Raw genomic sequence first — 12,596 nt, 5'->3', positions numbered from 1 at the left:
AAACTTCAAAATACAGTGATTAAATTTATAACTACTACATTAGATAAGTTAAAAGTGATTTATCATGATATATCACTAGTCAACCTAAAGTTATTCATGTCCTGACTTTTTATATATAAGAAACCATGTTAATCGAATCATGACCTTTCACAAGGAAAACGTTTTTCTTCACCATTTAAGCCAACCGTTGAGGTTTACAAAATACTATATTTTCTTACAACATTTTTTACTAAATTTATCAAATAAAACAATAGTTAAAACCAATTATAGGCCAAAGAAAGGTTAAAGATGGTTAGTTGACTCTTTTGGCTTGAAAAATCATTAATTTAAATATATTTAATTAACTTTTTCTAAATTTTATTATTTTTTATTCGAGTTTTTTATATTTTACTTTTGTTCGCTCTAAATCCTTAATTTGTATATTGGCAACCCATGTATTGACCAGCTAAACTCGGCAATTTCTTCTCCTCTTCCACGTATCATGGACGTTCCTCACAATCTAAGCGACATCACCGCTGCCCGGTTAGATGGGGCGCATCTTTCTGTCTGCCAACCTAAAAGAGTCTTGTCTTAATAGATTCCAATGAAAAGTTAGCTTTAAGAATTGGTGAAGTTTATATTCTTTCGTCTGTCATTGCAATTATTAAACGAAAAGGAGAACATGATGGAGTGTGATTGATGCAAAACGACGACATTTCATAGTCTGTATCCGCGTTCGGCTCCTACCAGCTTTACCATAAAATGCTTCATACTAAATGGTTTATATAAAAGGTAAGCTTTCCAGTCCTGCACATCAATGTGGACCACTTTTGCTGTCATTGCTTCACTGATGGGATGCCTTTCTGTCTGTCAGTATCCATCTCAAATAATGGAAATCAGACTTGCTAATTGCAACTCCAGCTTAGCTGATTTCAATTTTGAGTATTCATTGAATACTAAATAATATATCATCATGTGATTCTTTAATTCTTTTTAATAGATATCCACTTACAATGCAATTTCTCCTGACTTCTATTCTCCAAATTGTGCAAAGATCCTCATCCTAAGGGGTAAATCGTGAACATACACCAAGTTTTCCCATTCATATAACCATACATTGTTTGTATCTGAAAACCAGTTTATAATGGTAGCTGGTAGCTCCAAATGGTTTTCCAGCAAGAGTCTGAAGCTTATAAGACACCGTCATATTCACTCAATATCCGGGTCCTCAATCGTAAGCTCTAAAACATCACCTCCCCTTCTTCCACCAAAGAAACTGTTTCAAAGAAGAGCAGTTCAGCAAGCATTTCACATGGTGACAGTATGATTTTATTCAAGGAATTTCGATCATATTAGTGACAGTAGATGAGTCCATGCCACATGGTGAAAATAGAGTAATATTCTCGTATAAGCCTCACACATTGTATTTGGGATTGTGATTGACAAGAATATTTGATAAATTATAGATGTTTCGAAGAAAATTAACGATTATCTTTTATAAAATTAAAAGAATCAAAATCACGTTTGCAGTGGCTGACAACACAGCCACAGGGCGCTAAACAATCAGTAACTCCTAAAAAACTGATCTACAGAGAGTAGATTCCTACATGCTAGGGCCTCATGTTCAACCGTGTCAAAGGAAAAAATAAGCAGATGGAAAAGAATGTTGGGTACTTGTACAAGTTCAGTATGGAAATCTCCCAGTCATTCGGATATGATCAAGAGTCCTTCCGAGTCCATATTTATTTACTGCCATCTGCCCTGCTCTAAATCCGTCTCCATATATTGGGGAAGCGTCCGAGACAATCTGGTGCTTAAAAAACTCTCCCAGCTTTCTCTCAAATTTTGATCTAGTCTGCCTTGATGAATTTCTGGAGGTTGATGCAACATTATTGCCTGAACTGGACCGGAGCTGAGCATCCAACCACATGTGTGCTAGAACCTGACAAATACCTTCTTCAACATCTTGATTCAGAGTTCGGAAACCTTACAAACAAAAAACATGTAAATATTAGCGCCTCCACGAGGCATCAAAATGAAACATCCAAGGTTTTCATATTTAGGTGTCGTTTGATTGCTATGAAATGTGAAGTAAAATGAAAAACAAAATAAATGTAAAATTGGAAATCATCCCCTGAAATTTTTATGTCAATTTTGTAAAAGGATATGATTAGACCCATTTTAAATTCCATGAGATGGGATAAAAAGTACCTTGAAGTCGCATCCAAGCATGCATCATCTCATGAGCTAGGATTGACCCGGTAAGTAATCTGCGTAAACAGAGATTTCAAATTACAGATCAAACACCCAACCAATAATTACAATTGCCAAAAACTTATAAATCTCATTGCTAATAAAAAAAAATTGCAGAACGAATGTGGCAAGGTCAAACCCATAAAGGAAAGAGAAATGTGGAAATAAGTGAGATGGAAAACAGTTTCAGAAATTAGCTCTCATCTCACATCAACAATTTCGACTGACAAGAATGTATTAGCGTGTGCAAACACATGATTAAACCTTTAATGACTATAACAACCTATTTGCAGCTAACCATGGCAAGGATTGTGATCATCCAAAAAAAATAAAGTAGGTCATTCAAACCATCATTCCATTCTAGTATTGGGGGCATAGACAACAAGAAAATGTAACATAATCTAATGCAATCAAAATATCAAGTAATAGAAGTTCCTTTTTGTAGGTCTATAGCATTTAATGTCTATGGGATATGAATCTCCCATTATCTCAACATGTGAACTGTCATTGCCATCACAACCCTTTATTCCCAGTTCAACAACAATTAACAATTATAGATAAATTTTTTTCATGCTTTAAATTACTTGTACATTCTTTAGTGTTGTGCAGTCCACCTAACTTCTAGACTTCTAACGCAAATAGTAAAGAGAGTTAAATTACAATACCTTGGAAGGCCATACAGAATCAGTATTGCGGTCACCTCACAGCGTCGTGACAGTTTGTAGGGCTCAGTTATCATTTCCATGGGTATGTTTCCTGTTCCATGCCTTGTTCGCCTTCGAATCTGGAGATTTTCAGGTTTAGTACTGTTAACCCTCAGGGTTGTAAATAAATTCTAGTTCACCAAAAATAGAAAAAGATACTCTTACTGTGCTGATAGTTTGTTCCTCAGAAAGGCAGAGCCCTCTCGTCTCTGGCATGTGATAATGGCCCTGCTGATACACGAAAAAGAATGTGCGGTTACAAAATTTACTGAAGTGACAAAAAATGGTTAACAAATGGCTCATTTACAATGATGAAGAATACAAAATCACAAAATAAAACAACTCGTGTAAAGGCATATCTATATGTTTGTTTCTCTGAATTTAATGTATCAGCATAATTTAATCATCTTGATTTTGTATATGCGTGTAGTACAAACAGAAAAACATATGATTAAAGAGGCTTATTACCATGCACTAGTTATAATATTAAAAACCATAATTCACTAGATCAATAACAAATTCTAGCAAAAAGACAATGTGAGCCACTTTTAAAGTTCTTGAGCGGTATAAGTGAGTAAGAATGTAAGATATGCCAACCATGATTATTCCAAATTGTCCTATATGTCATAATGATAAAAAGAGTTTAAGAGATTCTCCACATACATTCTTTTCTCCCTCTCTGGCATCATTTAATGCTTGCCTCTCAACCAAGAGTAGTGGAACTTGCTGGCCCAATTTCATATTTAAACCTTCATAAAATTCTTGTATATCAAGATACAGGGGTTGGCATGCATTAGTATCCATGATTGAAGAGTCTAGACACTCTAGACAGAGCTTCCTTCCATCATTAAGGGGAACATATCCAGTTTCACGTGGCTGCATATCATGTGCAGATTTATCATGCATCAAAATTTTTTTACAGAAAACTCACAAGTACACACTTCCTTTTAAATGCTTAAAGAACCTGTTTTGAATGAAGATGCATATATTTCACTCAAACTGACCTCCATTCGTTCACAGCTGCAACATCTTGGAGTGCCATCATGTTCATGAGAAGGGCAGTACTTCTGGGACCAAAAGGGATGTGCCCTATATTCAATAAGACCAGCAGGGTTTGTTGGAATCTGTCAAAAAATATATTATCCAGAAAGACCACCAATTGATGATGAGCAATATATACAGAGAGAAATGGATTTACATGTCTTAAATTGAAAATCTCAAAAAGGTAAAATCAGAATTTGAATATGAAGTGCATAAATGAGGCTTTCATATTTTCCATGAATTTTTTGAAGAAATAATCCCAATTGTTGCTTATGAGGTCAAAAACTATCATTATTCTATTACAAGGTGAAGTCTATTATGACACGTGCGTTGAAACTGACATTTAAATACAATTATACATCAAAAACATTAGCTGAGAATTTGGTTGGTAGTAGATTTATTACATATATATCTGCAATCTGTCCTTCCATTGGCCATATCTAAGTTATAAGAAAGACGAACTTAAAACAATATTATTATAAACAGAATATTCTCTTCATACTGAGACAAACTTACAAAATGATTGCAAACATCACATTTTGGATGGTACTGCTCCCTGTAGCAAGATTTATGATAAGGGTAATTCCCAGACATAGAAAACTACAGGAAAATGAACAAAAGAAACGTTAGACACCTACATCACATACTATAAGAAGCCTACCAAAACAACTTAATCAGTCAAAAAACAAGTACTTTAGAATACAATTAGGACTAAACTTTTCACCTCAATATCAGAAATTGGTAGCCGACACGCATTGCAACAGAAACATTCTGGATGCCAAAATGCATTAAGGCAATTCAGAAATCGTCCATGACCAATCTCAGCATTGCAACCAGCACAGATCCTACCAAATAAAGATATTCTTTAATCATATTTCTTGCATAAGTGCTTGAAGGAGATAACAGTGAATAGGAGATGAGGATTGAAGCTCCACAAGAAATTTAGGAAACAACAGCAGACAGTTTAAAGTCAGGAATGGTTGCGGCCAAAAAAAGTAACTGCATTATCCCTCACACACGTCCATTTCATGTAGAAGGGCCTTGAATCAAGTTTTTCACATTCTAAATCCTAGGTTCAAGTTTCATAATTGGCATACTTATGCATAGAATAATTTACTTATTACTTCCCCAAAAATACAAAGCCTATTGGCAATTAAGACCCCGTTTAAAAGCACTCAAGCATAAGTGCAAAACCAAGGTGCTGTCAGCTTTATTGGTAATAGAATGAGCTAATGTAATTGATCATATAACTTATACATACCTGTACCCTGTCGGAAATTGGACTGGCATGGGGAGATATGGATGCCCATTTCCATACCTAGGAGGAGATTGAAAGTTCAAACTTTCTTGTATAGCTCTTGCAAGTTGTTCATCCTCTTCCAATTGAGATCTCCTATCTATTCAATGCATTGAGAAAAATAAATATATTAAATTGTAGAACATTCAATTATAAAGATATAGAATTACTCAACACAATTGCTTAATGCCAACATGCTGGCCGTATTATATGCATCAAATGTTTGGCACGCTATCAACCCATGAAAGTAATTTCCAGAATAGGAATGAAGAAAATGTGAATGAATTATGTTCCTATATACAAAGTTTGCTCACCAAATTTGATGAAGCAGTGATGCATGGCACAGATTGAGTTCAACACATTGTCATAGAAACAGATGGAACACCATGAATGGGTTATTCTTTTAATTTCAAAAACACAACTAGAAGCTATTTCTTAATTATTTCCAGTCACAGGATCCAGAAAAAATAGAAAATGTACATCCTTATAACAGATGATGGAGCATTTATTACTATGTAATACCCAGGTACTCACCAATCGCCCTTTCTCCTTTTTGACTTTCTTCTACCAGGGATAGTGCAATCGCATGATCTATATCTTCATTCTCTTGCTCGGACCACACATCCTAAATTTGAGATTCCCGAAAAGTTATATGTTGAGTAAGAGGACATCGGACATCAGACATCTAAGTATCTAACTTAGCTGAAGCAGTAAAGAGATATCACTAGATGCAAGAAGCATGCGCAAGCACAATGAAAGGACAATCAAATCCCATCAAAAGGATTATAAGTTTGACACCAAAAAAAAAAAAAAAAGAAGAAGAAGAAGAATGTATGTACTTACCCCTGATGTTGAAGGTGCATAGGAATTCGACTCCTCTCCGTAATTACCACGATAACGCCCTTCTGAAATTCTGTGGCTGGAGCCTTTAAAAATTTTGTTAAACCAACCCATAATGCATAATGTTATCTGCTCATAGTCGATGAAGGTTTTACCTGTCCATGAAGCAAATCAGCAAATTAAAAGAAACAAACAAAAATGAAGCACTAAACCCATAGAATGATTCTGATGAGTCTGAGTGATTACCACAACCTTCAAACCTAAACCTTGAACCAAAATTCTCATCAAATATTGAAAATCATCAAAAATACCTTCTTTAATATATAAATGTAATGATTAAAGAATGATAATTTGCCCATGGGATTTTAAAAAAAAAAAAATTTCCATCAGATGGACATAGAAAAATCAAGATCAGATAGTGTCAGAAGAAAATAGTTGAAGACAAAAATCTCAGGAGAGCCATCAATGTCTATGAAACTAAAGTAAAATTTAGTCAGAAATGATTGACGAAAATAAACACCATCAAAACACAGAAATATATACAGCCATTGGGCTATCGTAATAGTAAAATGCTTTCCCAACATTAGAACAAACTTCCATATCCATTTCATGCACAGTCGATTCCCACATTGGAGTAGGGCATTTCTTTCGATAAGCATAAGAAAACAAAATTCTTGACAAAAAAAATCCACCACCCACCAGGCATTGTGTTGCCCAGACGGTTAGAGCAACAAATGAGTGAAAAAAAGATCAAAAGTTGCCAGAACCTTAAGATTATATATGAGATAAAAGACACAGATTCTTCCAGCTCATCATGCCTATAAATTTACGACATGTAGCGTTTTGTTACAGGCCCTAAAGATAAAAGGATTTAAGAATCAAACTAGTGGAAATATGACTCACCTCTGACAAATCAAGAACCTGCGACAATGGTGTAGAAGCAGAACGCAACCAGATCAGATAAAGATCCAATTCCCTCAAAAGGCCTATTTACAGTCTCGTTAAAAAAACGCTAGATTATTCAAAAACAATATATTCAGAAGCGGAGGGACCCTTTTTACTTTTAAGCGCTTTCAATCCAAAGCGGAGGAGAATCTATCAGAGCAGCAACGAGAATATCAAAATAGAATGAAGATGGGTCACAATGACAAGAAATAGAAAGCAAATACGCAAAGAATGAATAGAGGTGTACCTGAATTGCAAGCCAATTCAAAGTCAAATTTTGAGAAAACGTAAAAACACAAACGGATAGTTGTGCTGATAACCCAAATCCGACTGGCGAAGAATCATCAAACCCAATTGAGTTTTGACTAGCTTTCCTATAATTTGGAAGCCATGTGGGGTCCTCCTAATTCTTCAACAAGAACGCTGAAGACCCCCAACAATGTTCTTTTATTCTTTCTCCTTTTTCAATCTTTCCGGTATTAATATATGCAAAGCCTGCCTAAGCACTTCAAATTTAGCCAGTCGACGTAGGGGTTTAAAAAAATTTGCCAAAAACAGGATGAAAAGGTCAATGTTGTGTAAGATCATAGCAATCTTGATCCACGTGTCTCATGCTAACCACGAAAGATAGCATTGATTTGGTGGAGTAATTTTAAATTAAATATATATTAACATTCTATCATAGATGATGTATTATCTACAATGTTTTTGTTTGAGTTTTAACGGGGGTCTATTGTAACTTTTATAAGGCCAAAGGACTATTTTCCATCCAAGGTATGCTATTTTTCTCTCGTTAATTTTTAAAATCTCATTTACTCATCCATGGACGGTTAAAATTAACGGTTTAAAGGGTAAAATTATTATTTTATCTATAATATTAAAAATAAATTCAAATTTAATCTATTTTTCCTCATAACCCCTAAAAACTAACTATTTCCCCTTAGGTCAAGTTTTAAAAAGTAGCATTCCTCCCTAAGGTTTGATTTTCAATCCTCGACGCCATTGCCTATAACGAAGCTTTCTTGATGCACCAACATGCTTCGACGGCCTCTCTTCCCTTTTCTAGAACATCGATCGACCCAAATCTGACGTCGCCTTTGTTTGGAAAGTTGGAGACTAAGCTTTTCGTCTTCTCAAGAGAAGACATCTGGGAACTTTGAGATAATAGCATACTTTAGGTGGGAAATAGTCCTTTGGCCCTTTTATAAATACTTTATGGTCATAGGTCTTATTCTCACTAAAAATTTACTTATTTTTTAAGTTTTTATTTATTATCTTTCAAAAAATTATATATTTTACTTATAAATGGTTAAATTTATTAGTTTTAAAGATAAAATTATTATTTTATTAATTATGTTAAAAATAAATTAAATTTTTATCTCATTTTTTTCAAAAAAATCTTAAAAACTAACAATATCCTCTCTAGATTAAGTTCTAAAAAATAATTTTTTTTTTAGGGTTTATTTTTCAATTTTCAACATCATCTCTGACGGCTTCTCCCTCTCAGCATTTTCTCTCTCTCCCTATCTTTCCTTCAAACCAACCATTCAAGTTAAAAAGACAATTTATGGGAAAAAATTATTAATTTTTAAAATTTCAAGAAAAAAGAAGATAAAATTTTAAAATCAACCGATTTGATTAATCTTGATAGTTTATGAATGAATATTTAAGTTTTTAAATAATAATAAGTAAAAATTTGAGAAAAAAAAAGTAATTTCAATAAAAAAATAAGCCCTTTGTCATACTTTATTGAATAAAGTTTATTACCTCATTATATAAATATATGTGTGTAATGAGCACGTGTTCAAAAACTAAAAAAATAGAATGCTAGAGAGCAATTAAACATTTTCGCTCTCAAGGTTTGCCTTGTAAAGGTATAAATCAACCTTTCCCAATTAAAACTTAAATTGTAAATTTGAAAATTCCTAATTTAGTATTTTACTTTTCAAAGATATTATATATATTCAAATTAATAAAATTTTAATATATCCTTTTTATATATCAATTTTATATTAAAATTCTCTTTTCTTCTTCATCTTTCACTTTTATCTTCTTTTTCTTATGTGGTTCAGTCGACCCTCCATTATTACAACTGTTGTCCTTGAGTTACTACCCTTTTATCTTAACAAGTCACCTTATTTCAGTAATCTTGTAAGTAATCCTCTCTTTTACACCTAATATCTCTCACATTTTTATCACTCATTTTATCGATGTCTACCACAATTAAAAGTACTATCTCGTACCCCAACTAGCCACCCCACACTCGTAGACTTATAAGCCATGTTCTTTCTTACATCCACTAATAGTCACTATCTTTCACCATCACTTTATCCCAAGTTTGGATAACCCTTCCTACCACAATTGTTACCATCTCTTGTACGGTAACAAGTGATCTCACACTCTTATTTTTTAAGTCATCTTTTATGTTGTGTAAACTTTTGTCTTTTTTGATTTCTTTTATCTCTATTTGTTGAAGATTGTCAGAATTTAATAACGTTAAGATTGTTTCGACTTACTTATTTAAATCAATGAGTCATTGTCAAAGTTTGAATTTGAAATTTGGTTACAATAGATAAATTGTTAATGGTAACAAATAAGGTTTCTAGACTTGAATTGCAAGTTTTTAAATTTATTAAAAAAAGGTAAAATTATAATGTTTAAATTGTTAACGTGAAATCCTTAAAATAATTTTTTTTTTTTTAACTTTTAGATGGCTATTTTACTTTAGTAATATTATTTTTTTAAACCATTTAAAACTGAATGAAAAGTATAAATTTTCATGCCAAAAAAAAAAAATTATTTAATAATAAAATCGGGTGGAAAGATGTTGTAGCATTAGATGATTTAATTTAGAACTTCGGAGATGAAACTTTTGAGTCATGCTCACGTGAGGCTTGAGTCATGAGCCGAGCCCATCGACATCAGTCGCCGGCCACGTGTTAGTTGAAAATCCAACCCAGCTTCTGAGAATCCACACACAAAAGATTTGTATTAGTCTTTCCTGCCTTCCACATTTACGCGGTTAAGTATAACGACCGTTCACATTTAAGCAAACTTTTATTATTGCCTAAATCACGGGTCAATGCGAATCCTTGTTGTATGAACAACATCAACATTATTATTATTTTAAACAATAATGACATGTTTCCCACGTCTTCTGAGGTTGATTTGCACCGCCATTTCTGCTAGTTTTAAGTTTTAACAGCCTGAAGTTAATCTGGTTCAGCCTCAGTTCCTATACTCAGCAGCACACAATTTGGTTATCCCACTTTGATGATGTTATTGTTAATTTGTTTGGTGGCAATGGCAAACTAGCCGAATTCAACGGAGATGGCTTAATTAGGTGAAACCACTTCAAACTCTTTCAAAGTATTGTTTTTGAAATCTGCAGGCTGCTGCGATTTACCGAATTCAACTGCTGTTCGATCCCCACAAGTAGGGTCCATGGCCAGGGAAACTGTTGGCTTAGAATGCACAAGCTCGTTGAATGCTTTGTTTGACGAGGTCTTACAGACTTGATAGTGTTTGCTGTTTACTATTCCACGTGAACTTGACAGATGAAGAAGATGCCTTGTTCTTAATTTCTTCGCAAGAGGTCTTACAGAAGTAATTTTTTTCACTGGTTTATGATCAGAACTGTAAATATGATTAATGGATTTGTAACAGTGTAAACTCCCATTGATTTTATGGAACTCAGATTATCCATTGAAGGTTTCCCTCTTTTGGCCTCTTGTAACAGTTGATCTTTTCTGGTCAGCAGCTGTAATTGATACAAAACATTTCAGAAAGCTCTTCTTTTAAATTGGCAGCACCAAATTTTAACATGAGGGTTACCATTGTGCTCATCAGGTTTTGGCTCTTAACAAAGCGGAAACAAATGCAAATACATAACAAAAATTGACTGTCTTCATACTTTGTGATGAAGATCACTCTGTATCCTGTAATTGAGATCCCCCAACCATATTGCTATCTGGCTCGCGTTGCATAAAGGTTTACGTTATTGGAGAAAATTTTGTGTGATATGTGCCTGCATTGAGAATTTCTTTCGTCCACATTGCGAGCTTGTGCTGCATGAAAGTAACCAATTTAATTCACAAACAGAGAACCCCATGTTGAACATTGGCTTTATCATCGGGCAAACACCTTGGCTTTGGCCAGGAATGGAGAAGGCACATTGGAGCAAACGAACTTACCAGAGAGATGAGAAGAGATGTACACCATTATGATTCCTTTATAATTGATGCGGATTGCCACAGCCCCTTTCTTTCTTCTAATTAATCCTCCAAATCCCCGAACAGAATACTTATCAACCTAAACTTCACAAAAGCACCCATTGTATATGGTATGGCAATTCTGAGTTGTGCATGTTTTCCGTATCATTCAAGACAAAGGAACTTAATGTTGTAGGCAGCCTTCATGAACTTTCACATCATCAAAATTTAACTCTTGAATATTTTCTTCGTCAAATTTTGATGACTTATCGTCGAAGTAGTTGAAGGAATCATGAGTGTTAACATCAGTCCCATCATCAAAACTATCTTCAAACTCTTCGTTTTCTTCTTTTTGTAAAAGTTGCATTGTCATAGTTTCGGCTTTGGGCTAAAAAGTCCTTATTTCAGCAAGTATCTTCACTGCGGAGCCCAGTGAGACTCTTTGTTCGGCGTCTTTGTATTGTCCCTCAAATTTTTTGAAATTTCAGACGTGGGCCTGTTTACATTGTCAGCTTGTGTCTCAAAGCTGAAAATTTATTGTTTTCATTTAACATCCTTTAGAAGAGGGCCCTTTAACAGTGCATTATATGACTAAAAGGTTCTCTCAGCTAAAGATTATGTGGCATTGCCAGATTCCTTGTTAAAAAAGTGCAGAGTATTACCGGACTTGAAGAATGTTACTTAGAACTCTGTTGGACCCCTTAATTAGAAATTTTTGGAATCAACATAGCATTATAGTTAAGTCTGTCATTGAAACTTTGGTCGAGCTTGAATTTTTTAAACGCAAGAAAGATGGTATAGAGATTTGCAAAGGCTTCAGGAATTTCAACAGTCTTGATCTTCAGCACATTACCCTTTCCCAGGATGTGTTTCAAAATTTAATTTCAATCTGCCTTCTGCTAACATTGATGAACTTTGATGGCTTCACTCATTTTAAAATTAATGATGGTAAGTAATTTTCAAAACTAAGCTCCCCACGGCTACAGGGAATTCAGGAAAACTTCTCTGGTTATTTATTCATCTTTGTCGGAAATATATATTGAACTTACAAGTGTGAAGATTGAAACCCAAATTACACAAAATCAATTGGCTTAATGTCTAATTCACAACACTTATATATCACTCTCTTATGTTCTATTTATTAGATGTGAGACTTTTAGTCTCCAACATCTTTACTCAAGTGTAACTACTTAGGTTGTTAGACTTGCCGTTTGACTCAGTCAAAAACCTTAGCTAGTTTTTGACTAAGTACGTTGTCACTTGTATCTAGGAATATTTTAGGCTGTTAGACCCGCCGTTTAACTTGTGCTCTGATACCATATTGAA

General features: G+C 34.1%; 1 protein-coding gene and 1 long non-coding RNA gene across 4 annotated transcripts; both read right to left on the bottom strand.

The window, feature by feature from the left end:
• Positions 1 to 1,448: 1,448 nt before the first annotated feature.
• On the bottom strand, positions 1,449 to 7,529 carry LOC123203723 (protein DA1-like). 3 transcript variants are annotated; one of them, XM_044620181.1, is made up of 13 exons: positions 7,307 to 7,529; positions 7,018 to 7,209; positions 6,118 to 6,269; positions 5,809 to 5,899; positions 5,239 to 5,374; positions 4,702 to 4,822; positions 4,494 to 4,577; positions 3,941 to 4,060; positions 3,600 to 3,812; positions 3,102 to 3,167; positions 2,898 to 3,016; positions 2,191 to 2,249; positions 1,449 to 1,965 (listed from the first exon to the last, which is right to left on the bottom strand). In XM_044620181.1, the coding sequence occupies exons 3-13, from the start codon at positions 6,226 to 6,228 to the stop codon at positions 1,664 to 1,666; spliced, it is 1,422 nt and encodes a 473-aa protein (XP_044476116.1). In that variant the 5' UTR covers positions 6,229 to 6,269; positions 7,018 to 7,209; positions 7,307 to 7,529; the 3' UTR covers positions 1,449 to 1,663. The 3 variants fall into 3 exon arrangements, with proteins under 3 accessions (XP_044476116.1, XP_044476117.1, XP_044476118.1); XM_044620182.1 differs by having other exon boundaries at positions 3,102 to 3,164; positions 7,307 to 7,527; XM_044620183.1 differs by lacking the exon at positions 3,600 to 3,812 and having other exon boundaries at positions 3,102 to 3,164; positions 7,307 to 7,528.
• Positions 7,530 to 10,838: 3,309 nt separating this feature from the next.
• LOC123203108 lies at positions 10,839 to 12,355 on the bottom strand. The gene is made up of 2 exons (XR_006499193.1): positions 11,253 to 12,355; positions 10,839 to 11,126 (listed from the first exon to the last, which is right to left on the bottom strand). It is a non-coding gene; the product is annotated as an uncharacterized LOC123203108 (long non-coding RNA).
• Between the last annotated feature and the right edge of the window lie 241 nt (positions 12,356 to 12,596).

This window comes from Mangifera indica, chromosome 19, assembly GCF_011075055.1.
Source record: "Mangifera indica cultivar Alphonso chromosome 19, CATAS_Mindica_2.1, whole genome shotgun sequence".
Taxonomy (NCBI): Eukaryota; Viridiplantae; Streptophyta; class Magnoliopsida; order Sapindales; family Anacardiaceae; genus Mangifera; species Mangifera indica.
The sequence above is the reverse complement of the archived record's forward strand: the minus strand, read 5'-3'. Positions and strand labels throughout refer to the sequence as shown.